The sequence below is a fragment of the Filicampus tigris genome, chromosome 10 (assembly GCF_054856515.1).
Source record: "Filicampus tigris isolate MCC_2025a chromosome 10, RoL_Ftig_1.0, whole genome shotgun sequence".
Lineage (NCBI taxonomy): Eukaryota > Metazoa > Chordata > Actinopteri > Syngnathiformes > Syngnathidae > Filicampus > Filicampus tigris.
This window is the reverse complement of record NC_141226.1, coordinates 8159680-8185992: the sequence shown is the minus strand read 5'-3', so window position 1 is coordinate 8185992 and position 26313 is coordinate 8159680. Positions and strand designations below refer to the sequence as shown.

Genomic DNA, 26313 nt, shown 5'->3' with positions numbered 1-26313 from the left:
AAACCGCTTATCCTGTACAGGGTCTCGGGGAGGTGCTGGAGCCTATCCCAGCTGACAATGAGCGAAAGGCAGACTACACCCCGAAGTGGTCGCCAGCCAGTCGCAGGGCACACACACAGACACCGTCACTGAGCGGGAACCGATCCCACGCTGCCCGCACACAACTCAGGCGTGTGTACCAATACACCATCAGTGACCCGGGAAACTAACAATATTAAAAGAAAATAAAAGAAATCTCTAGTGGTTACCAACAGATATGACCTCACTGATAACCACCACATGGATGCTCCCAGAAGAGAGCAGTGATTCCCTCTCTGTTGATTAGTTTTATCTCCTATTTACATCTTTATTGCCAGACAATCTGAGTGATGCTTGACAGTCACACCTCATATATGCTGCCAGGGTCCAAAGTCTGCATATAAATTCACTACAACACTCAGTATGAACCCAGTAAATACACAATGCCACAATGTTGTTTAAATAAGCTACATTTTCAAACAAATAGCGTGTGATGATGCCGCTGGTTTTGTGTCATTATCTCAAAGTTTTAGCTGATCGGATAAATTCAAGTAGTTATTTGAATATTAAAAACATCAATGTAATACAGTAATGCAGTAGATATAATGTTTGTATTTAGATCACCAAATGTATGTGGCCTTTGCTGTAAGCCACCTCCTTATTATAAAATGCATGATATGATAGCTGTAACGTAACCAGTCACCTTCTACCCCACTTCCTTCTGGGCCTGTCCGTACAAAGTCAAAGTGCCATAAAGTCTATTTGCCCCGAGTGTTTCCTCCCTCTCCGCAGTGGGACAGCGTGAACATAGAGAGCAACACAACTGGAGGCTGAAATAAGGGATTTGATGAAGAAAACAAATACAAGAATTCAAAGGTACACTTCTGGTTACGTTCTACTTTATTTTGCGAGTGTGAACACGGTGAACGGCTCAACTGCCGATCATTTCATCTGCTATTGATTCTTAAGTACTGTGAACTGTTGGCTTAATTTTTTCTTGACGTTTTGGGTTCAAGCTTTGCTCTAAAAATGAAACCGGTTGATTACTACCATGTTTGTTCTATGTTTTGGATGCTAGGAACATTACAGATTGGTGATGCTGAGAAAGGTGAGGCTGGAAAACGTGAACTTTTATGGTTATTTATTCCAAGAATTTTTGTATATTGATGGAAAAAGTAGTCCGTTGTGAATTCATGTTGTGAGAAATGAATTTTGCTGCTTTCAGGGGGAGTGGGTTTGGCTGGACTCAGACACTGGGGTGCCAATTGGAGCTAAGGTCAAAGTAACACCAAGCGGTCAGCGTTTACTGGTGGATGATGCAGGAAAGGTGAGCAATTCTCAGTCAACTTGAAACCCTGCTGATGTCCATTTGCCATTCAAAAGTGCATTTGAACTGCTGTGCCACTGAATTCCCGACTTTCGATTCTGTTCCTTTTGCCCAGGAGCACGGTCTGTCCCCGGAGCAGGAAGCCTCTCTCAAGATCATGCACCCTACATCAGTGGAGGGGGTGGATGACATGATCAAACTGGGTGACATGACAGAGGCTGGCCTACTTCGAAATTTGCTGCTGCGCCACAAACAAGGAATCATCTATGTAAGCTACAAAAGTGTAACTTACAAGTTTGCTTCAATAACTTAATTAGGAGAATGTAACAAGATTTCCTTTCACTGACATTGCTCTAGAAAAAAACATTCAAATGTATTGTAGTCAACAGTCTCAGGCAGGCTGACATCATAAAACCCTAAATTCTAATTAACTGAGTGCATGGGTGTAACAAGTTAAAAACGCATATATTTCTGCCATACTTGCGGTCTTATCTGACACTTATATCCCAGACGTACACAGGCTCAGTTCTGGTGGCAGTGAACCCATACCAAGTTTTCCCCATATATTCAAATGACCAGGTGAGCTGCCAGTATCTCAGTACTCATATTGATTTTGATCAATTTTAATGCCACATATTTAATCTCTCCGTCATGCTTGTCCATCAGGTAAAACTTTACAGTGGTAAAAAGCTTGGGGAACTCCCTCCACACATCTTTGCCATCGCTGAATCCTGCCACTTCAACATGAAACGCCATCATAGGAACCAGTGCTGCATCATCAGGTTGGATTACTTTGCCTTTAGAGAAGCCTGAATCAGGATCGCAAAAAACAGCCAAATGAGAATCTCAAGCATTGTTTCTCTGTCAAAGTGGAGAGTCTGGAGCAGGCAAGACTGAAAGCACCAAGCTGATCTTGCAGTACTTGGCAGCAGTCAGCGGTGAGCTCTCTGAACAGCAGATTGAAAAACAGATCTTGGAGTCCAACCCAATACTGGAAGGTACTGTAATACTTAAGACAGTTCTCATTCACAAGAATCCTTTTTACATTCAATTTTGCAGAGATATTCCAATTGCATCACTATGTATAGTTCACTAAAATGTTAAATAATTGCCTATGCTGAAACTTTTTTTCGTCAAATGTTAATGTTCCAAGCTTTTGGAAATGCTAAGACCATCAGGAACGACAACTCCAGTCGTTTTGGAAAATATTTGGAGATCTTCTTCAATGAGGGTGGAGTGATTGAGGGCGCTCGCGTGGAGCAATACCTTTTGGAGAAATCTCGCGTCTGCCATCAGGTAAAGCAACTGACACAGCCATATCTTATCTGCCCATGGGGTAGGTCTCCAATGGAGGTCTAGATATAGGCTCTTCGAGATAGTGGCTTAAACACACTCTCACTGGTACCAGAGAAAACACATTGCTGCAAAAGATATTGATAACGGACTGATAATATCATCTGGGGAAGTCAACGCAAACATTTTTTTATCAAGAATATGTTCTATGCAAGCCCACTTGTTGAAAAAAAGGCATTCTGATAAATGTTGCGTTGGTAGAATAAGAGTTAATCCAGCCGTTTTTAGCCATCTGTGGGGGCGGCCATTTTGTCACTTTGTCGACTGAAAAGGACATCACAACTACTCAGGGCTCAGGTATCGACCAATCATGGTTGACCTGTTTCCTGTAGCTGAGTCGTGATTGGTCGTTACCTGAGCCCTGAGTAGTTATGATGTCATTTTCAGTCGACAGAAATTACAAAATGGCCGCCCCCTGAGATGGCTAAAAACGGGAGGATTTTGCTGCTTAAACTCATATTCTACAAACGCAATATTAATCAGAATGTCATGTTTCAACTAGTGGGCCTGCTGGGAACATATTTTTTGGGTTGATTTCCGCTTTAAATGGGCAATCATAAACCCATCAACCGTATCGACTGGCTTCAGGCCGAAACCTCCTACGGTCAGTTTCATATTTTTTGAAAAAATCAATACTATTGGTCCGTCCCCATGCTGTTGTTGTTGTTGTTGTTTTTCTTGATGTTGTTGTTGTTGTTGTTGTTGTTGTTTTTAAACTTAGATAATAAATTAATGAGTAGTGCTGGCGTGTTCTAAAAATAGCTCACCAGCGATGGGATATTTTGACATTGATTTTGTTGGAATGAAGTGATTATTTGGAAAAGTGAACACTGGCAGATATTTATAGAAGTAAAGTGTTGCACGCTATTTATATGTTTTGTAATTGTTGTGAGAAAAAATGTGATTGTCTTCACATAAATGAATATCTTTAATTAGTATTAATAATGTAATGATATTAAAGTTAATTTGTGTGAATTTGTTATTTCAGCAGTGCACTGGTAGCCCTTCACATTAAACAGTACTCAAGAAATAGCTTTCAGTTTCAAAAAGGTTGGCGACCCCTGGTATAGACATTAACGGCTGTGTATTGAGTTATTTTCAGAGGACAACAAATTTACACAACTCTACAGAGACTAGTTTACATATTGTCAGAAAATGTCCTTTTTTCAGTGATGTCCCATGAAAAGATAGAATAGAATATTTTTTTAAAATGTGAGTGGTTTACTCACTTTTTTTTTTGAGAGTGTATGTTTTGGCTCCATTTCCAAAAATTCCACCTTTGTCTAATATCGAATCAAATTGAATTCCTTTTTTGAGGGACTAAACCTGATGACATTTGTACGCACATCAAGCCTGGCAAAAACAAATCATTTTCTCCACCTCAGGCCCAGGAGGAGCGAAACTATCATATCTTCTACTGCATGCTGGCAGGAATCACAGCAGAGGAGAGGAAAAGTCTGCATCTAAAAAATGCACAGGACTACGTATTCCTCACCAAGGTACGATACTGTCAACAGACAACCTTTTTTATTAGAACTCACAGTACTTTTGCCTTCAAAAATTCATATTTTTGGTCTATTTACGCTCATTGGCACTTTGCTCACGAAATTCCATTTTCCCATCGAGATTCATATTTGGAATAATTTATAACAGTAAGAACATTCACCATTCTAAGACATTTATTAACTGTGCCGGCATTGTGCAAGCTGCATTTTAACATGGCTAACTGTCATACAAGTCTGACTAACTCTTTATTATAGGGAGACTGTATCACATGTGAAGGGAGGCAAGATGCTGAGGACTTCAGACGTATTCGCTCTGCTATGAAAATTCTGACGTTCTCCGATCAGCAGTGTTATGAAATTCTCAAGCTTCTTGCAGCTATATTACACATGGGAAACGTCTACTTCGAAGGCAAGTGCCGTTTATTGTCATAATTATCAAACGGGAATAAAAGAAATTCATGAACTAGTCACTTATACATACATGAGCATTTAGGGGAAGGCTATCTAGTCGGGCTATGACCCGGTGTAAGTTGAACTAACATCGTTCTCATTGTCTTCTGTTATTTTCTACAGGAAACACACAAAATAATTTGGAAACCAGTGATGTCAGCAAATCGGAACATTTTAGCATTGCAGCATCTCTACTTGAGGTTTGTCTTGTCTTGTCACCCGCTGGTGCTGGGTGAACATTGTGAGTGCTGCATCAGCAAAGAAATATATCTTTTTTTAATTGCCTGTTTTCTTTTGCATGTTTGCTACAGGTCAACAATTCAGTGCTGGCTAACAGTTTGACCCATCGTTCCTTCATGACCAACAGAGAGATGGTGACCAAACCTCTTGACTGTGACCAGGCCTCTGCATGTAGGGACGCCTTTGTCAAGGTCTGAGCCACTAACACTGAATCACATTTTTGTTTTCTCTTTGAATTTAGACTTTTCTATATAAATGATGCATTGTAATTTTCACTTTGGTCATCTTGGGGCATCATCTTGCCAAAGAACTTTGCTGTTGCGTCTTTCTACCCTTGAAGCCGGGAGAGCATTTACATCATTTTCTTCTTTTAATCCAATTCTCAGTCCCTTATCTAATTAAATGCATCATAATATTCACGTGCGGTGTTGTGGCCCTTCGAAGGATGTCGCTGAATTTTTTCAAGCACAATGGTGGACACGCAGGTGATTGCAGGAGCTCTGAAATAAGTAACGGCAGTGATAGGGATGACGCGCTGGTGGACTTTGAACAAGTGGAACCAGTCGTAGACAACACTTTGTAACAGAATAGAGGATGATTACCACTCGATTTTTAAAAAAGTAAAAATAGTGCTTCTCTTGTACTGACACTTTATTTTTACATCTTCGATTGAAACAGTAAATAATAATAATAAACTCGGGCCTGTGGGAAAGCCACATGTCAAAGCTCTCAAATTCTTTGGGAATTATGTTTCTACCTACTACATCGGCTGAGATTAATTATTTTGTTGGTGTTGAATTTCTGTGAGAACCTGAGGTTTAAGAGGGTGATTCTATAGTTGCCCATAGGTTTTCGGGAGATGGTGAGCCAGGCGCTTTAGGCCTTAATGGGTTAAACAAAAGTAGGGCTTGAGTATGGAAAAATTTGAGAGCTCTGACCTCATCAACACAATCATACACATTGGTGAAAGTCAACGACAGAAATTATGAGCCACATGCTCTCATCCGACGTCATTATCCTCAGACAGTAAATGTTCTTCTGGATGAGCAAATTCCTTTTTTAGCATCTGTAGGTGTGACCGGGTTTCATAATATTTTTGGATTTAACTAATTCGCTGCCATTGACGTATTCATTTGTATTTTCACAATCCAGCCATTCAATCCCAGGAATTTATTCATATTGTTTTTCAGTTGTTTTCAAACGTTAGGTTAAAAGAGGGTCTGAAAATGTCTGGCAGTGAATGAGTTAAGAACAACAATTTGCTGTTACAGACGATGATAGACGGGTTTGGGCTCATTGCAGATTACTGTTGGCTGAGTCCTAATTGAACGGTGATGTGCGTGTGTATCGTCTCTCAGGCAATCTACAATAAACTCTTTATATGGATTGTTGGGAAAATAAATGGTGTCATCCACAAAAGAATCGCTGACTACCCTAAATCATCCTATCTGTCAATTGGCCTGCTGGACATATTTGGTTTTGAGAACTTCCAGAACAACAGGTCGTACGACTCTCACCACTACTTCGCACGCACAATAATATTTCATAAAATTCCCCCCCAGAATTGAACAAATGTCACCTTTTCTCCAGTTTTGAACAGTTGTGCATAAACTTTGCAAATGAGAAGCTGCAGCAGTTCTTTGTGGGTCACATCTTCAAGCTGGAGCAGAAGGAATATCTGAAAGAAGACATTGTGTGGAATAACATCAAGTTTGGCGACAATCAGAAGATTCTGGACCTTCTGGCCGGGAAACCCTGTAACCTGCTTGCTCTGATCGATGAAGAGAGCCATTTTCCAAAGGTGGTGTTGTACTGCATCAGCTGGATGGTTTTACTGTAATACTTATCGCCATGTTAAATATCTGTGCCTGCTTTCATTCCAAGTTATTATTGTGGTGCATGGCAGGGCTCAGATCTGACGATGCTGAGCAAGATGAATCAGCAGCATCATGGAGATAAGACCTTTATCCCTTCTAAGAGGGAACATGACACTGACTTTGGGATTCACCACTTTGCAGGCGTTGTTCATTATGACTCCAAAGGTAGGGAGACCAATTTCCAATCCAAATCCAAAGAAACAGTGACACACATTTTACAAAAAGGGGGCACGGCACACCACCAGATGAATAAAAAGTAAAAACAATATGCTGAAATGATAATGATTGTGTTTCAATGTCCCAATAAATGTACTTAGTGAGAATTTTGGACTTGTTTAGTTGAACAGAGCTATCATTCACAAAGCTATTATTCTGTTGTATGAATGGCAACAGGAGGACTGGATACACCCATTGGTTGTACCCTCTAGGCTACCGTCCAAAAGTGGAAGAGCATTTTTCATTGTTGTGCCTGCCAGCATACATCACTGGCATAGGTAGATAAAGAGAGATGCAACATTCACAATAAAAACAAAATGTATAATTTTTCAACCAGTTCAGTGAATTTCGACCATTTTCTGCAGCACAACTGATGGTCTCTCAAGGCACATTAATGTACTCTGGCACAGTGATTGTGAATCACTGATTTAAACATAACAAAAGGACAGCTTAGAGCCCAGAATGTTGTATGGTAAATGTGTCTTTATTTTTTAAAGGGTTCCTTGAGAAGAACAAAGACGCTGTCAGCTCTGACATGTTCAAGATGGTTGACATGTCCACCAACAAGCTGCTTCAGCAGATTTTCATGGCAGAGCTTTCACTCAATGGATTGAAGATGCCAAAAAACAAGAGGGTCATGATCACACCCAGGAATTCCATGCGGGTATGTAAGCATCCCTGTTTTGTAATACAAAAGTAGATATTTTACAACACTTCCCCCTTCATTGTCCCATTTGCACTACGTTATTATTCATGCAGTCCCTTACTGACAACCGCAAGCAAGTGCCAACCCTCAGCGGTCAATTCCGGCAGTCTCTGGATGCCCTCATGAAGGCTCTCTCTGTCTGCCAACCGTACTTCATCCGCTGCTTCAAACCAAACAACTACAAGCAGTCCGAGGTGCATAGGAGCCACCGTGCTGTGTTGTACAAAAAAAGCAATTTAGCTCATTTCTTGTCATTTCCTGCTTCGATGCTCTCGAGAAATTGTTTTGCTGTTCCTGATGCAAAATGATCAAAATGCTGTACTAAATTCCTATTTGTTCTGCCACTTTAAGGACTTTGATCGAGAACTTTGTATGCGTCAGCTGAGATACTCTGGCATGATGGATACCATCCGCATCAGGAAACTGGGCTATCCCGTCCGCCACACCTTTGCGGAATTCTTGACTCGCTACAGAGTGCTTCTGAAGACAACCATCTGTGACCCCAAAACAGTTAGTCATGCTATGGTCCTGGAGATAATTAAACAGAACACATTTTACTGCTAGGATCAGCATCATTGTTGAACCTGTAGGCTTACAGCTTACAGCTTCATTATCAATCAATCAATCAATCACATTTTATTTATATAGCACTTTTCATACATAAAAATGCAACTCAAAGTGCTTTAAAACATTCAAAGCAAAACATAGAATTATCTTCAATCAAAAGAAAAGATAAATTATTTAAAAGTTGTTGAAAGCCAAACTAAAAAGGTGTGTCTTGAGCTTCCTCTTAAAAATATCAACAGTCTCTGCAGACCTGACATCCTCTGGCAGGCTATTCCAAAGGTGAGGACCAAAATGGCTGAATGCAGCCTCGCCATGCATTTTGGTCCTCACCCTTGGAATAAATAAAAGGCCGGCGCCAGAGGACCTCAGGATCCGCGAGGGCTGGTATGATAAAAGCAAATCAGATAAATAAGATGGCCCAAGACCATTAACACATTTATAAACTAATAAAAGTACTTTAAAATCGATCCTGAAACACACAGGGAGCCAATGCAGCAATTTCAAAACTGGCGTAATGTGCTCCCGCCCTCTGGTTCTCGTCAGCACCCGAGCGGCTGAATTCTGCAGTAGTTGCAGTGGTGAAATGCTCTTTTTCGGGAGGCCAGAGAGCAGGGCATTACAGTAATCTAAACGACAGGAAATAAAGGCATGCATCAGCACTTCCGTGTTAGCCTGAGAGAGAAACGGGCGGACTCTGGCGATATTCTTAAGGTGATAAAAACCAATCTTGGTTACATTTTTAATATGAGGAATAAAACTGAGCTCAGAGTCAAAAATGACGCCAAGGTTCTTCACACAGTGTGAGGGATTAAAAATGTGTAGTTTTGGTAAAAGCTTCTCTCTCTGACCTTCGGGACCGATAACTAAAACCTCAGTCTTGTCCTCATTGAGCTGTAGGAAATTATCTGCCATCCATGACTTGATATCTAAAATGCAATTTAAAAGGGTATCAATGGGTCCTGTGTCATCAGGAGACACGGCAATATACAGCTGCGTGTCATCAGCATAGCTGTGAAAGCTGATGCCGTGTCCCCTGATGACATCCCCGAGGGGAAGCATATAAAGATTAAAAAGTAAGGGGCCTAAAATCGAACCTTGAGGAACCCCACATTTAATTTCATGAGTTTTAGAGGAACAAGTATCCATACTTACAAAGAAATATCGGTCTGTGAGATAGGAATAAAACCAGTCAAAAACAGTACCAGAGATGCCCACTAGAATTTTAAGTCTATTTAATAAAATTTGGTGATCTACTGTATCAAAAGCAGCGCTTAGATCCAGTAGCACCAAGACTGTGAGTTTTCTCACGTCTGCAGTGCACCTAATATCATTTAAGATCCTTAAAAGAGCAGTCTCCGTACTGTGGTTCATCCTAAAACCAGATTGATATTTCTCCAAAATATTATTTGTATTTAAAAAATGATTCAACTGGATGAAAACCAGTTTTTCTAAAATCTTACTTAAAAACGGTAAGTTGGATACGGGTCTGTAGTTATTAAAAACGCTCGGGTCAGAACCGCTCTTCTTCAGAAGGGGCTTCACCACCGCCGTTTTAAAGGCAGCGGGGAAGACGCCTGTCTGAAGAGAGCAATTGACTATATTTAAAATTTGTTCTTCAAAAAATCCATAAAATGTCTTAAAAAGAAATGTGGGAATTGGATCCAAAAGGCAGGTTGTTGGGTTTACCTGGGAGAAAACTCGAACAAGTGTCCTTGCATCAACCAGGGCAAAACTTTCCAGTGTTTCCTCATGTAAATATGATTGTCCGGGTTTATTAAAACTTGTGTTTTGACGGGCTAAAAGACTGGATCTTATGTCATCGATTTTACTTCTGAAGTGGTCTGCAAAGTCCTCACAGAGAGCATCTGTTGGTCTCTGTGGGGACTTATTAAAATCAGAACTAGTTAAAAGTTCAAAGGTGGAGAAGAGAACCCTGGGGTTGTTTTTATTGACTGTAATGAGGTTTGAGAAATAGGAAGATCTTGCCAGTTTTACTGTTTTATTGTAAGATTTCAGTTGTTCGCATAAAATTTCATAGTGTACTGTAAGTTCATTGTTGAACCTGTAGGCTTACAGCTTACAGCTTCATTAGGCACACCCGCTCAGATCCAGAGTACGAACTCTACCAAAAATGCTGTCTTAACAACGATAATAATCCTCACTTTTGATTGACATTGTCTGAGATGGACTGACCCTATTGGTAATTCAATTCTAAACTTAATTCGAATCAAATCAAAACTGGGCATTATTATCTTTTTAAATGCAGATACATCTTTTGTTTTGGATCTAATTAGATAAAGCAAGTTCACCTAATGGAGTGGCCAGTGAGCGTATGTTTCTGCTTCATGTAGCATTTGCATTGGATGAATGGAGGCATCGGATTCTTGTCAGTATTCATCAATTAAATGTTCTCTCCACAGAACACAGCTGCTGCCTGTTGTGACGCCATCTGCCAGACGGCGTTTACAACACCTGACGAGTGGAAAATCGGGAGGACCAAGATTTTCCTGAAGGTTCTGAAAACTTTTCATTTAACAAGTTTTGCATGAATTAGTTGGTGTGATTTGAAAGCATTTTCTGACACGGTGGTGCACCGCTCCAAAAATATATTTATCTACAGCACATCTGAGGCATGTTTTGCTTTTCAGTTATCCAAACCCTCCCTACAGCTATTTTTCACTACCTGGCAATCTACTGCAGAGATTTCCTGGACAAATCCAGAGACTGGAGATTGTTTTATTATTTTCCAGGATGCACATGATGCTGTCCTAGAACGCCTGAGGGAAGAAGAACTCAGCATGAAAGCGCTTGTGATCCAGAGATTCATGCTGGGATACAAGCACAGGTGCAATGTTAATTCTAGATATAATTCATATAAATGACAATATGAACTGAGACAATTTTGACTGACAATACTAGACAAACAATATGCTTATTCATGTAGACTGGAGTGTTCATCTGTATGCTGTAACTGTACTGTTTGATATTAAGAGGTGTTGGTAATATTTTGTCCCTCTCACGTTGGAAAAATCGGTAACTATAAAAAACTAGTACAGCTAAAAGTTGCGGCCAGTGAGGTTATATTACAGCTAGCGTTATTGTCTGCCTTTTTTTTTTTTTTTTAATAGAAAGTCTTTTCTAAAGAAGCGAAAGGCGGCGGTGGTGCTGCAGAAAAACTGGAGAGCTTACAGGGAAAACAACACAGGAAAAAAGGTACAATTTTGAACATAGTATCTGACATTCACCTTTTATTTTGGCACCAACAGTAAAATTGTCTAAAACTACTTTTCCTCCCACTCTTGCTCTGAATAGATCCTGCAAGGTTTTGAACGCCTGGTGTCAAAGATCCGTGGTCGGAAGCTTCAGTCCCAGTATCAAAGGCAACAAGTAGCAACACTCACCTTACAGACTCATGTATGTAATCAAGATCATGCTTGCACACAGAATGTTGCAATTTCATTTTTCAAGACATCATGTTCTGTCTTGACATGATGATGTATTTTAATCAACACATTTTCTAGGAAATTCATGTTTTTGGTCTTTCAACACTTGTTTTTTCCAATATAGAGAATAGACAATATACAGTATTTTTTTTACCTGCACCAAGCACATAAGGCTGGAGTTTATCTTGCTACCAGCATAACTCAAAAGATAAACCCGTTTTCCTTAAAGGTTTTTGGGTGTATCTGGCAAGAGCCAAAGTAGATCCCTTTGCATTTTTGTGTGTATCCAGATAGAGGTAATTTTTTTTTTTTATTATCATGAAACATACAATCTATGGAAAATAGTGGACATTATCGGCCCCTTCAGGACACAGATATCTTAATATCTTGCTTTGAACTCAATATTGATATGAATTGATGAGTAATCATTGACCCAATGTGCAGGTACGGGGTTACCAGGCAAGGAGGAGTTGGAAGCGTAAGAGAGAGGCAGTCATACTGCTGCAGGCTTACACCAGAGGACTCCTGGCAAGACGATTATTTGCAGGAATGAGGATTGAGGTAAGTGCGGAGCCTCTTAAACGTTAAAATAGTCATTTTATGTTTTCCATACTCCATTTACCATTTATACCAGGGCCTCCCTGACCCGCATGAACTGCATGAACCAGAGGAGCACGGGACCGAAGATGACATTGCCCTGGAGCTTCAGCGCAGACTAGAAGAAGTCATCATCCAGGCTCAACAAGCCAATGAGGAGATTGAGCCAGTCACTGAGATGGATTTGGTGGAGGATAATAGAAATGTCCTGCCCATACCTCTTGTGACAGTTACAACGTGTGAAGAAGTGGAATCAGAGGAAATTGAGGTTTGATAAGAACTTTAAAGTTGGCAAATAAATGGCATATTGATCAAGCAAGTATGTTTAAAACTGTGCATCAGGGGTCTTCAATCCTGTTCCTCGAGGGCCGCTGTCCTGACTATTTTGCATCCCTCCCTGCTGCTGCACACCTAATTCACACGATCAGGATCGTTATCCAGCTTCTGCAGACCTGATTGTCTGATCTTTGGAATCGGGTGTGTCGCAGCAGGGAGAGATGGGAAACAGGCAGGACAGCGGCCTTAGAGGAACAGGATTGAAAACCCTTGCTGTACAGTCTAACATCTCTTTATTTGAACTATATAGAAGGCAGAGACCAGGTCTGAGATAAGCATCGCACCCTCCGACACAACAACCCCGACTCCATCACTTGACGAAGATGAAGATGAGTTTGAAGATTTCACCGAGGAGTATTCATTCTACAAGTTTAGTATCCTTCACTTCCAGGGTGATGTGAGCCACACACACATAAATCAGAGACTCAGGAAGCCTCTTCTGCAACACGACGATGAGAGCGACACACTGGTGAGTAGTAAAACTGCATCTTTCATCTTCCAGGATTTCTTTGCTCTATTTGGACAATCATCTGCCACCTGTCATCTCCATACAGGCCTGTCTGACCGTATGGTGGATTATACTGCGATTCATGGGGGACCTGCCCGAACCCAGATCTCAGGATGCGACTTCTCAGGCCTCTATAAGCATATCTCGCAATCTGCCTCACAGGCAGGCCAGGAGGCTGAGCAACCTGGTGGGACTCGACCAGGTAAGGAAGAATGCAAAACCTTTGTTTTTTTTTCCTTAATTTGTAGTGAGTTTAACCACAGTTGCGGAGTGTTTATTTGAAAATTGGTCGATTTAATAGTGAGCATAATTAATTATTCTCCAGACTAAATGTCAAATCCTCTGAAACATTTTAAATCCCTGGACGCTAAATATCTACAGAAACAAAAAAGACATATGTTCCCTCTTTTCTGAATTAATACATTTTAGTATTGACATTTACCTCTTAGAAAATACTAAGGAAGAACAAGAAAAAGCTTGGAAACAGGAAACCATCTGCGATACTTGAGGAGGTTAGTCTGCATGCTCCCATATCTTCGTTGTGTTTTGTTGATGATTTAATCATTTCCATCATCTCACAAACCAGCCCGAGAGCTTCACAGAGGATGAAGACGTTTTGATTGGAGAGGGGCCTACATTGGACAGGCCACTTTCCCCTCTGGAAAAACTGCACATTATTGTTGGATATGCGCTCTCCAAACGAGGCATAAGGTGAGAAAATGGCATATCTTCAGAATGGCGTATCAACAGGACAAGATGTGGACTAGATCAATTTGGCCTCCCAAATCAGACAGGCAAAAGACTCCTGAATTCCTTTATTTTTATTCATGCCTATTGCATACATATGAGTCCTCACTTAAGCATTTGGTTTCATTGTGTTTCTCACAGAGATGAGATTTACTGTCAGATCTGTAAGCAGCTGATGAACAATAAAGACAGAGCGAGCAGAATGCAAGGATGGGCCCTACTCTCCATCTGTCTGGGGATCTTCCCCCCGACAGACCTCTTCATCAAGGTCAGCTTGTGCCAATTTAGTTCTTGAAATTGCATCGTGTATGAACTCTGAGAGATGCCGTGGAAAAAGGCCATATTGAATAAACTGACGACTAAGGCTGGATTTACACTACATGTCTAAGGGCCCAGTTCCAATTTAATGCATATACAGTATCTTTTTTTTTTTTTTTTTTTTACAGTCTATATGTGTGTACATTTCAAGTGACTCATGTCCGATATGGCTGTGTTAACACTGACGGAACACATGAAACAAGCCGCATCTGCAGATGCCAAAATGTAACTCCACAACAAAAAGTTGAACTCCGCAAGTGTCAACACTGAGCGGTCACAAAGTGAAAATAAACAACAATACATGCATAATACAAATATTCAAGATTACATTCTGTTTTGCCCAATCTATGTATTTCAGTGATGTCGAACTTGCCTTGACAGGGTATATTTTAATCTGTGAACCTATGCTGCACTTGCATTGCCAGAGGTATCCAGTACTGTATGTATCAGACTTTTATCCAGTTGTGGAAGAGTCCTGAATCCGGTGTGAAGATACCTGACTCCATTATGTTATTTTTTTCCCCCCAAATTTCATGACGCATATCTGAATTGCGCGACTCGAATTGTGTCACTTGAATTATGCACTATAAATCCATCCTAATGTACAAACGTTGCCAAGGCATAAAGCAGAAAACAGATGGCATCAGAGCACTGTAATGGGATGTTTAAGTTTTATGATCTTTTGGCATTACTACAGTTCTGCACATCATTTCTAATTTCAGAATCGGTTAGCATTTGGTTTGAAACAATAGACTCCGTGACTGATGGTTAAAATGTGTAGAATAATAACAAAGGATATTTGATGCACGAGAGTGTGTCCCTATAAAATTGAAGGCTAAAGAGAATAAGACTCTGACTTTCCATAAAAGTTATTAAATAATGCAGAAGTAAGTCCAATTAAAGTCTAATTATCCACATTCATTACAACTGCTTGCTCAACTTGAGTGCATTTCTGATTCAGGCAAGTTTAAGCTTTTTTATTATTATTATTATTTTTTTTTAATTTGCGTGTTATTTCTCTCTTTTGTACAGTATTTGGAGACATTTATCCGCAGGGGGCCAAACACTTATGCACAATATTGTAGTAAGCGCCTGCATCGCATTCAAGCAAATGGAGAAAGAAAAGAGCTGCCCTGTTGGATAGAATTACAGGTACATACTGCCTTGCACTGAGCTGTGTAATTGTGGAGGTGCAAATAAATTTGAATCTGTGAGTCACTTTATGAGTATATCCTTTTCCCTGTTGACAGGCTGTCAAAGCTTTGGAGCCTATAGAAAAGACTGTGACTCTGACAGATGGCAGTAATGTCATCTTGCAGCTGGACTCGGCCTCCACCTCTGCAGAGGTCTGTCAAGCTGTGGCTGACAAGATTAATCTGCGAGACACATATGGATTCTCCCTCTACATTCGTCTCTTTGATAAAGTGAGCTTTACTTCCTCTGGTAAATAGGAGAGGGATTTTACTGAAGGCCAGCTTTGGTAAATCTCACATCAACCTTAAGAGGGACAAGCACACTTGCACGCACACTAATCATTTTGACCTTTTGACTCCAGATGTGGTCTCTGGGCAGCTGTGGGAAGCATGTGTTGGATGCTGTGTCTCAGTGTGAGCAGGAGATGAGGCGACAGGGCAAGCAGGAGAAGGACACCCCCGTGCAGTTCACAGTCCGCAAAGAGTTGTTCACGCCCTGGCACAACTGCTCTGAAGACGCCATCAGCACGGATCTCATCTACAAGCAGGTCATTCAGGGCATCAAGTCGGGAGAGTACACTAGTGAGAAGGTGAGACTCTAACCAGTAAGTTATCAAACAGTTTTGTACGATAATACAAAGGACATTCACAGGCCCTTAGTAGGTTCACTTGAACAATCGTTTGCAATTCAGTATGAGAAATGAAATTCTTCCTTTAGAGCACTACGGTAACTAAATGCAATGCCTGCCATCTTCATCATACAGCTCTTAACCCGCTCAGGCTCAAATTAAGTTTGAGTTTAGTACTACTTCTGAGTAAAAAAAGGCTCATATAATATGAATGTGTATTAATTAGGGGATTAGCAATTAGTTGTTGCAAATCTGCAACACCTGCTTGGAGAGGGTTATGTGGTCAAATGAGTTAATCAAAATGGAAAGGAACACTACTCCGATTAATACAGTGCAGTTTAATACAAGTGCAAACTACAACCACAGTAAACATCTTATCACACAGTAAACAAACAAGCTTAGACTGACAAACAAGTCAAATTTATTTCTATAGCCCTTAATCACAGGAACGTTTCAAAGGCCTTCACATGCCCATAGATGACAGCATATTAACGACATCCCCTGATCTTAAACCCCAGGAGGGCAAGGAAAAACTCAGAAAACACATCTGGGGAAAGATGAGAAACCTTGAGAAAGAACCACAGATGGGGGAATCCCCCTTCCAGGATGATCAGGCTGCAATGGATGCCGAGTGGGCAACATTGAACACACATTATGATACTATACAGTGTTCATACCTGTCAACTTATACGTTTTCCCCGTATTTTATACGTTTTTTGATCATTTCAAATTGTGTACGCAGTATAACAATTTTTGTACGGGGGAAAAAAAAAAAAGTGAACTCGTTTTTTTTTTTTTGTTAGACCGATCTCGTCTTGCCAAATTCAGGTCTAATCCGGATCGTCTCGGTCACTGGTAGCAGATGACAACGTTATTTGGTAAATAAAATAAACGTGTTTATACAAATTATCTTTGTTCTTATTCTACATAGTCTGTCTTGCTGTGAGTAAATAGGTGACGCGTCGTGTTTGTAAGGTGTATTAATTGTAATCATTAATAAGGGGTGCAATTGGCTGAGGTTGACAGGTATGAGTGTTAGTTAAAAATAATGTGAAAGTTAATCAAATGAAGTGCTGCATTAAGATGACATCAGTGAATTGGTTCCCTGCCCAATTGGTCAATTTAGAAATCTCCATAGCAGCGCCTCCGAGGAAGAACATCTACAAAAATACAAGTTAATTTTTCTTTTGTTTCCTGTGTTTGGTCCATATTCTGACCCCCAAACCAAAAAGGCCTGTATGTACAGTTGTCACTAAAATGGCATTGCGTCCCTCAGGAGGATGAATATATCCAGCTGGCAACAAAGCACTATTACGTCCAGTTTGGCTCGACATACAGCAAAGAGAATGTGCAGAGGGTGGTTGAGGACTGCATTGCTATACCTCTGATCGAGAACAAATCCATGGCAAAATGGATCCAACTCATCAGCTCAGCATACTTGCAGGTAAAATAGACAAAATGTACTGACTGTCCCTGCTTTCATGCCAAGCACTTCCAAATGTTGGGCTCACTCACACCCAATGTACAGAATGTGTGTGCATGCAGTACATACCAACATAAATACGTAAAATGTATTCCGGGTTGTTTTTTTGGATCATAAGTGCACAATTAAAAATTGGGTTGCACAAGACCTACTGGTAAGTTGAAAAATGTGTGTCCTAAATTCACAGGGTGCTTACACAAAGGGGACCATGAGCAAGGAGAGTGTGAAAGGAGAACTTGTTGACTGTGCTCGAGTGGATTGGCCAATCCATTTCTCCAAGTTTTATGAAGTTACAATGATGTCAGGTTAGTCAACATGCAGCGTATTGTACACACTTATTGCCGTTCCCAGTTGAAATGTTACTGTCAAGCTAAACATCAAAGAGAATTGCAAATTGTGTATTTAAAACAACCACATAACTTTGCCTTAGGAAAATAAGCTAGTTTAATGCTAACACGCAATGCAAATCGCCATAGGTACCGGGATATAGCAATGGGTATTTGAACAAAAACAATGCAGCAATGCCTGTAGACTGACAATGTTACAATACTTAGAGGTATGTATTTTATCCTCTCCAAAGAAGACTAATATTACTGCACCTTACTGAGCCAGTTCAAAAACTCTTCGTGTACAGTATGTCTATTGTACTGCCCCCTGGTGGCCAAGGCATGCACAGCAGGGCTACAATTGGGGGCGGATTAAAGGCATATCCATTCATTTCAATGGGGAAAGATGATTTGAGATGCTAGTATTGTGAGTTGCAAGTGTGGTCACGTAACAAATTAAACTGGTAAGTCAAGGCGCCACGGTATGTCCACAGGACCTACTTTGCCCAAAAGCAGGTTTGTTGTGGCTGTAAACTGGAGTGGCATCTTCTTCATGGATGGAAGGGACAAGAAACTCCTTGAGCTGCCTTACCTGGAAGTAAAAGAAGTCAGAAAGTTGAGGTATGGTTCATGTTTTCAACCGATGCTGATCGCGATATCATTTTGGGTGAATCATACTTACGCTGCTCTGACTTGTTCTAATGGTGCCCTTTTAAGTGACCAGTCGGTGAGCGTAGCCACAGTTAGAGGTGAATTTGTGCTTATGTGTGGCGAAGCTGATGACATGGCTGCACTTGTAGAGCAAAGCTTGAGTGGACTACGAGCCCGCTCGGTGTTCGCACTTGCCCAGCAGGATTCTAACAAATCAGGTAGGAGTTTATAGCATTTTTTGTGAGATACAAACATGAAGAACTTCTTATGTTTATGCTGCACCCCGCCAACAGATGATCCCAGATTCTTGATCTGTAAACAAGGAGACCTTTTGTTGATAGAAAATGATCATGAATATTCCTCTGACAAGAACGTGGTCAAAGCTACAAATCAGAAAACAAATATCAGTGGTGCCGTCTATAAGGATGCATTGGGGTTTCTGCCAACTCTCAGCAGACCTACTGATGACATGCTGGTATTGTATATTGAATAATATTTTATTTGGCCAAAAGGATGACATTGAGCATTTATGCTGTATGGTATCTTTTTGACCAAATTGTATATATTGATAATATTGATGCATCGAAAGTGGTTTAGAAGGTTGTCTACAACAAACGAAGCCTCATTTTTGTTTCAATGACCTTATCAGGAGCTGCTCAGTCCAAGCCAGAGGAAATCATCCGTTACACAAAGTGGGCCCCAAAGAGAAGAAACAGTTGCTCCTGTCTCTTTAAGAGAGTTTGCGCTTGACAATTTTAGGTGATATGTCTTTTTTTCTATATAATTAATCAGACACAGCACAATACAATATTCCATTCCAAATAAGTGTGTTTAAGCACGTAAAACTCAAAATTCTTTTACTGTACGTTCAGGCGATTTCTCGGTCTACTACAGCTGGTTTCGCTAACCTGAATTTGTTTGCCAGTCATAACTTAAAGTGGAAGTCAACGCAAAAGTTTTTTTTGTTCCAAGAATATGTTCTATGCGAGCCCACTAGTTGAAACAGGGCATTCTGATAAATATTGCGTTTGTGGAATAAGTGTTAATACACTCGATTTTAGCCATCTCTGGGGGCGGCCATTTTGTCTTCTGTCAACTGAAAATGACATAACAACTGCTCACAACGACCAATCACGGCTCAGATTCAGACAACAGGTCAGCCGTGATTGGTCGTTGTGAGCAGTTGTGATGTCATTTTCAGTCGACAGAAGACAAAATGGCCGCCACCAGAGATGGCTAAAAATGAGTGCATTTTGCTGCTTAACTTATATTCCACAAACGCAAAATTAATCAGAATGCTGCGTTTCAACTAGTGGGCCTGCTGGGAACATATTCTTGAAAAAAAATATGTTTGGGTTGACACTTTAAGTATTTGAATGAAAAACACTTCTCAGCCACAAATATAATGAAGTGAAAACCAAAGTATGGCGGTAACTGAATGTGCCTTCTTGTGCCGCGGGATGTTATTCTTTCGCCGCTGCACAATCTGTGTCTGCAATCTTCTTTTCAATGTCAGTGTTAAATATGTAGCTTTCCTGTTAATCATTGAACAAATATTCTGTTGTATAACCACTGTTTCTGAGACCCGCTTCGCATCTGTGTTGACCAACTTTTAGCACCTGGTACAATACACTGCCTGTTTGTATTTCTTGGTATTGCCTCAGAAACAACTTGTCACATGTTTCTTGCCTCCTCTAAGGCAAAAATGACCTTTTCAGGTATTCCAAATGATCCACCATCCCTGCTATGCGATAAGTAGGCCCACAAGGGATCAGAAACAACCCCATATCATGATACTCAGCCATCATGTTTGAATGTATTTACAGTGCGTTGTGGCTTGAATTCAATATTTGGGGTAGTTTCAGAAAGTGTCTGCACACCCTAAACTAAAAAGAATAATACTTTTTAATGTTGCAACATTTCTCTGTTCTCTGTTCTTTGATCAATTATAACCTCTGCAGCACATGTACAAGTTTTTCAAAACAAAGGCTGGCAGACAGCTTGGCTTCACATACGCTTTTTCAAGAAGGCCCTGTGCTTGAATACCAATTCCAGAAGTTGGTCAACTTCTGGATCAAAAGAAGTTGGTCAACTTCTGGAATTGCAACAAGAAATGTGACGCAGTTCTCAGAATCAGTGGTGACTAACTAAAATTGGCAGTTATAGAGCAAATGTTTTGATTTAAAAAATCCAGACATTGCTACTTTTTGAATAGCCAAGGAACTAAAAATATATATTTAGTGCAGTGTTTCCAATGAATTGGCCTGTAAAAGCTATGATAAAGATTGAACTTTACTCGACCATATTGATGTCTACAGGTACCCAAAATATGTCTGTCTGTCTGTCTAACCCCTCACACTGTCACAGACCTCTAGGTAAGGAAAGGCTGTGGGTGTGTTCAAGAGAACCGCTGAAGCAGCCCCTCATGAAGAATCTGGTCCGCAACTCTGAGCTGAACTACATCGCCTGCAATGCCTTCACTGATATCCTCATAACCAGCTGCTGTTGCAACATCTATTTGAAAACAGCATTAGAGTTTGACAATGCAGATTGTGTTGTTTTACATTGTGGTATTATTAAGTAGTGTGGTGTTTTTAATGAGTGTCTAAAACCACTCACATTGAAAATGATCATCCATTTTCTATTGTTTATTTTGTGAACTGGAGATTGTGTGGAAGTGGAAGTGGAAATTGATTATATGCCATCTGGAAGTCAGCTACAGTATGTGCACCACTATCAATGGTTCTTATTGAGTTTGTGGAATCAAAATTAATCCGCCCATTTTTAGCCATCTCTGGGGGCAGCTATTTTGTCACTTCTGTTGACTGAAAATGACATCACAACTGCTCAGGTTAACGACCAATCACGGCTGACCTGTTTTCTGAAGCTGAGCCGTGATTGGTCGTTACCTGAGCCCTGAGCAGTTATGTCATTTTCAATCGACAGAAGTGACAAAATGTCCGCCCGCTGAGATGGCTGAAAACGGGGTGGATTTTGCTGCTTTATTCATATTCCACAAACGCAATATTAATCGGAATGCTGTGTTTCAACTAGTGCTGCTGGGAACACATTCTTGAAAAAATTATGTTTGGGTTGATTTCCCCTTTAAAAGGATTCACACGCACCATTTATTTCAACAGAAAGAATCCTCCTTTGTGGAGCTTATGAAAGGACTCTGTGTGATTCCGACTACAGTATGAGTGAGTCCTTGACGTTGGTTGCTACCTATTTTGAAGTACATGGGTGACTATCCCATCAAACAGGTTCGCAGTCCGTTAGAGTTGACTGACCAGATCTTTGGCGCCGCTACGCAACACGAGCTTCTGCAGGATGAGATCTACTGCCAGATCATGAGACAGATGACCAGTAACAACAACAGGTAGTTATGCCCGTGTATGTTGGTTTGTATTGCAACAATGTCACTGAATTCATAAATGCCGCCAAAATATTTGCTCTCTGCAGGTTGAGCATGGAGCGCGGGTGGCAGCTGATGTGGTTGTGTTCAGGCTTGTTCCCGCCCAGTCAGTATTTGATGAGACACACCCAGCGTTTCCTAGAGTCACGACCCAGAGAACCCCTGGCTGCAGGATGTCTCCAGAGGCTCCAGCAGATGCGCAGGTCAGGCTGTAGTTGAAAAGATAACCTGCTTACGTAGGGACGTATACAAAATCACAATCGGCAAACCCCTTTGAGCTCCATTAGAAGAGCATCATAAAAATTTTGAATAAAACTATATGGTAAAAATATACAATACCCAGTATTTCACATGTGAGTACAAATGATTTAAATACAATTTACACATGTGCTCTACTGCTCTCCCCTCCAAAATTATTTGGAACAGTGAGGCCAATTCCTGTATTTTTTCTGTAGACTGAAACAAAGATGAGGCAAGAGATCAATATTTTAACTTTTATTTACGGATATTTGCACCATTACAATTTTTGGTTCGAATTCATGCATGTTTCACATGAGCAAAATTATTGAAACGTTTAGGGCTATCTGATTACATTGATTATTCGAGCAATGAATGTCTACATTCTTTTTCAGATTTGGTGTTTGCTTTAGAGTAGTTAGAGTGGTAACCAAAATGAAAACCAGAGAGGTGCCTATGGGTGAAAGAAGCACCTGTGAAGTTCAAGCTCAGAAAAGATTGAAAATCAAACGAATGTCCTGATAAGACACAAATCACAAGTGTACTAAGTAACAGACAAATGGGAAGAAAACATCAGCTTTAGGAACAGCGATGTTTTGATTACTGAAAAGACAGCCCGAAAGCAACGTTTGGTGACATCAACCTCCAGTGGTTTGCAGACAACTTTAAGAACAAAAGTATACATCGGACGATGCCACTCGTAAGCAAGAAGATTCGGAAGACCAGGCTGGAATTTGCTACCAAGTACAGAGATGAACCCCAAATTCTGGTAGAAAATTTCATGAACTAATGAGATGAAGATTTGTCTTCACAAAAAGTAGTGGAAACGTTGTAGCTTCAAGAAAGTTAGGATCTGGATCATGAGCCCAATAATGCAGCGCTTCGAAACATTACAAGTCATAGATGTAAGTTATGTATTTGATTCACATGTAAATGACTGGAAATAGATGTGAACAGACGATGTCCTGTCTCATACAGTTGTCATTGTTTAATGTAATCTAAAACAAAAAAAAAAGGTATCGGCCTCTCTGCTCCAGTGCTTTTGGAGCGGAGTGTGAATGTTTAATTCATCTCTTGTTTTGGATCACATTACTGGTAGGTTGTTTACCGGTACATTACCTTACAACAATAATTTAAAAGGTTCTCCTCTTGCTATTGCATAATTCTGTACTGACTGCCAGAATGAAGTTGGCAATATCTTTTTAACATTTAGATGTTTTATATGCTCAGTAAGGAGCCCAGGAAACATCCTCCCCCTCTGGTTGAAGTAGATGCCATCCAGCAGAACAGCACCCACATTTTCCATAAAATTCACTTCCCAAATGACACAAATGATGTAAGTTGCAAAACTATACTGTACTAATTTAGAGATTACCCATAGAACATATACTGTATTTGTTCAGAGATAATCTGGGAAATTCAAAGAAGAAAACTGGTTTTCTTCATTCCTTTGTCCTTAAGACACTTTTACACTGAGAGATGCTCTCTTCCCCCTCGTGCTTTGACAGATATTCGAGGTGACATCTACGACTACAATCCAAGATCTTTGCTACAGTATTGCTTCTCAGCTTAAACTGAGCTCACCAGATGGATATGGCCTCTATTTGAAAACACCAAATAAGGTGTGTGTTTCTTGTTTTCCATTTAAGTTTGGTCTTAACTGGTATACAAGGACAAAGGTGTGAGAAGCACTTTCGAAAGTGTTCAGTCATTTTCTTTTAACTACAGATGCTGAGCTTGACTGAGCAGACATATTTCTTTGACAGTCTACGGGAGGCATCCGATATTTCAAAGAAAGGAAAAAAAGTTAGAGAAGGTAAGATATCATACAGACACGCTTGTTTAACACTGTTTTTCAGCTTCCCCTATGTTTCTAATTGGCATTTTCCTTACCAGTCAATTTAGCCTACGCTCTGATTTTTAAGAGGAAGCTCTGGTTCAATGTGATGCCAGGTAAAGACTTGGTTGCGGACCTCACCTTCCATTTCCCACAGGTATCAAAACTCACACTCCAGGTTGTAATGAATCATTTTTCAACATGTAACTTACATGCTCTTAAATGCTGCCGTAAAGGAGTTGCCAAAATATCTCCTGGGGTATCACAACTGCAGCAAAGAGGACATGATCAAGCTTGGCGGGCTGCTTTTCAGAGCCAAAGTGGATTCTGACAGGTCACAGTTTGTCATGATCCCCAAAATGCTGAGAGACTTGGTCCCTGCTGACCAGATCAAAAGTGCGCCCCCTGAGGAATGGAAGAAGGTAACTGAGGATGGAAAGGGAGTAGTCGAGAAAGAGTGCTTCCAAGCGAACAGTGCATACTCTCAACCTGACAGTTTCATGCAGTTTTACATCCCATGAAAATGAGTTGCGTGTAATTTTGGTTCGTCTTGCAGCACATCATGTCATCCTACAACAAGCAGAGTGGCATCACAGTGGAGGAATGCAAAATTGCCTTCCTGCAAGCCATATCAAGCTGGCCAACCTTTGGCTGTACCTTCTTTGAAGTAAAAGTAAGTTATAAGGATGAAAGACAGATCCGCAGGCAATTACAGGTATATGCAAATTGCACTGGTGTAGACTATTCATGATGACATTCACCATTTTTTTTGCAGCAAACATGTGAGTCGAGCTACCCAAATACAGTTTTGATTGCTATCAGCAAGCAAGGTGTAAGCTTAATGGACCCAAAGTCAAAGGTATGCACACTAACTACTAGCGGTAACTGATGTTCGACAACAGGGCCTGGCGCACAATTGTTTTTTGTTTTAACCATGAAATAAAAGTTGGGATTCTGAGCGCTTGTCTCATATTCATATTTTGATCTGAAATCCAAATGTCTTCAGTATGCAACAAAAACAAATTGACCTTGTCGTTCAAATACTTTTGGAGGAGTCTGTACCTGACATCACTCCCCAGACGATAGAGCGTAGATGACCTCATCCCGTAATGCTTCACGGTTGAAGACGTAAATTGTAAATGTAAATATTGCGTAATCTACAGTTGCTTGTTGTGTGCCTGTTGGTTAGTAAAAGGGTGTCTTTTACCACCTTTATTTTATTATTTGCTAAATATTTGTTTTATAGGCATTGTGACACTTTAGATTTTTAATAATTGTTGAAGAAAAATGACCTATTAATATATTTGGTTATAATATGAACCTTGCAGGAGTTGCTGGTCATGCACCCATTCAGTCGCATCACAGAGTGCCACAGCGTTGGCAGCTACTTCCAGATGACCATCGGCACCTTGGTCCGAGGGAACGTCTTTGTCTGTGAAACCTCACAGGTGAGCATACTGCATCTCAACCACTCCTGGCAATTGCTGATAACTGTTATGCCATGTTTCAGGGTCACACAATGGAGGACCTTCTAAGATCTTATGTCAGAATGTATGAAAGGCAAAGACAGGCCTTTCGGTCCAAGAACCACATGTTTACTTGAGCTGTTGTGATTAACATAAGCACAACTAAGTAGCCAGACTTCACAACAAGGCAAGAATTTTTAAGGTTTCCTTTTGTCTTTGTCATCATAATTCCAATTCACACTGTCATTTTGAAAATAAAATTGTTCCTGTTACTGCACCAAGACTATAAATTATAAAACACAATAAACATATATGTCTTGCACAAATGTTCAACAGTCATTTTGTTATTTCTGTTTGGGTATTTTTTTGCAGTTCATTAATCATTAGTATAAAATAAGCACTTAACTTTAGCTTCCAGCTACTGATTACGTTTTTTTTTATGTAACATTAAGCACTCACTATTTAATGCTTTAGATCACACATTTTTGTCCTTTTCTTTCAGCTAATTAAGCTTACCAAAATATTAGAAACACCTCTCAGTATTTTGAACTGTACTTCTACTACCACAATAAAAAAAATGGTAAAAGTAATAACTCTCTGGCAGTGTCCATCAAAACTGAACCTAATTCTTTTAAAACGGAAGTCAACCCAAACATATTTTTTTCAAGAATATGTTCCAAGCAAGCCCACTAGTTGAAACACGGCATTCTGATTAATTCTGAGTTTGTGGAATATAAATTAAGCAGCAAAATGCACTCCTTTTTTAGCCATCTCTGGGGGTGGCCATTTTGTTTTCTGTCGACTGAAAATGACATCACAACTGCTCTCAATGACCAATCACAACTCAGATTCAGAAAACAAGTCAGCC

At 40.3% G+C, this 26313-nt stretch overlaps 1 protein-coding gene across 1 annotated transcript; it reads left to right on the top strand.

Annotated features, from left to right (window-relative positions):
* Nucleotides 1-516: 516 nt before the first annotated feature.
* LOC147140637 (unconventional myosin-VIIa-like) lies at nucleotides 517-25723 on the top strand. Its single transcript, XM_086042949.1, has 50 exons — nucleotides 517-894; nucleotides 1097-1126; nucleotides 1244-1345; nucleotides 1461-1613; nucleotides 1856-1924; nucleotides 2012-2127; nucleotides 2216-2343; nucleotides 2499-2641; nucleotides 4084-4197; nucleotides 4459-4612; nucleotides 4777-4853; nucleotides 4965-5084; nucleotides 6252-6394; nucleotides 6484-6694; nucleotides 6800-6935; nucleotides 7484-7650; nucleotides 7746-7886; nucleotides 8044-8202; nucleotides 10680-10772; nucleotides 11010-11104; nucleotides 11388-11472; nucleotides 11572-11673; nucleotides 12147-12263; nucleotides 12337-12567; nucleotides 12886-13104; nucleotides 13190-13345; nucleotides 13593-13655; nucleotides 13730-13854; nucleotides 14032-14158; nucleotides 15241-15360; nucleotides 15459-15632; nucleotides 15764-15991; nucleotides 17307-17474; nucleotides 17701-17818; nucleotides 18334-18460; nucleotides 18557-18708; nucleotides 18784-18965; nucleotides 19140-19249; nucleotides 20858-20973; nucleotides 21716-21869; nucleotides 21953-22108; nucleotides 23373-23478; nucleotides 23651-23764; nucleotides 23871-23958; nucleotides 24039-24136; nucleotides 24216-24401; nucleotides 24536-24652; nucleotides 24755-24838; nucleotides 25308-25427; nucleotides 25490-25723. Exons 2-50 carry the CDS (start codon nucleotides 1115-1117, stop codon nucleotides 25580-25582), a joined length of 6369 nt encoding a protein of 2122 aa, XP_085899075.1. The 5' UTR covers nucleotides 517-894; nucleotides 1097-1114; the 3' UTR covers nucleotides 25583-25723.
* The last annotated feature ends 590 nt before the right edge of the window (nucleotides 25724-26313 follow it).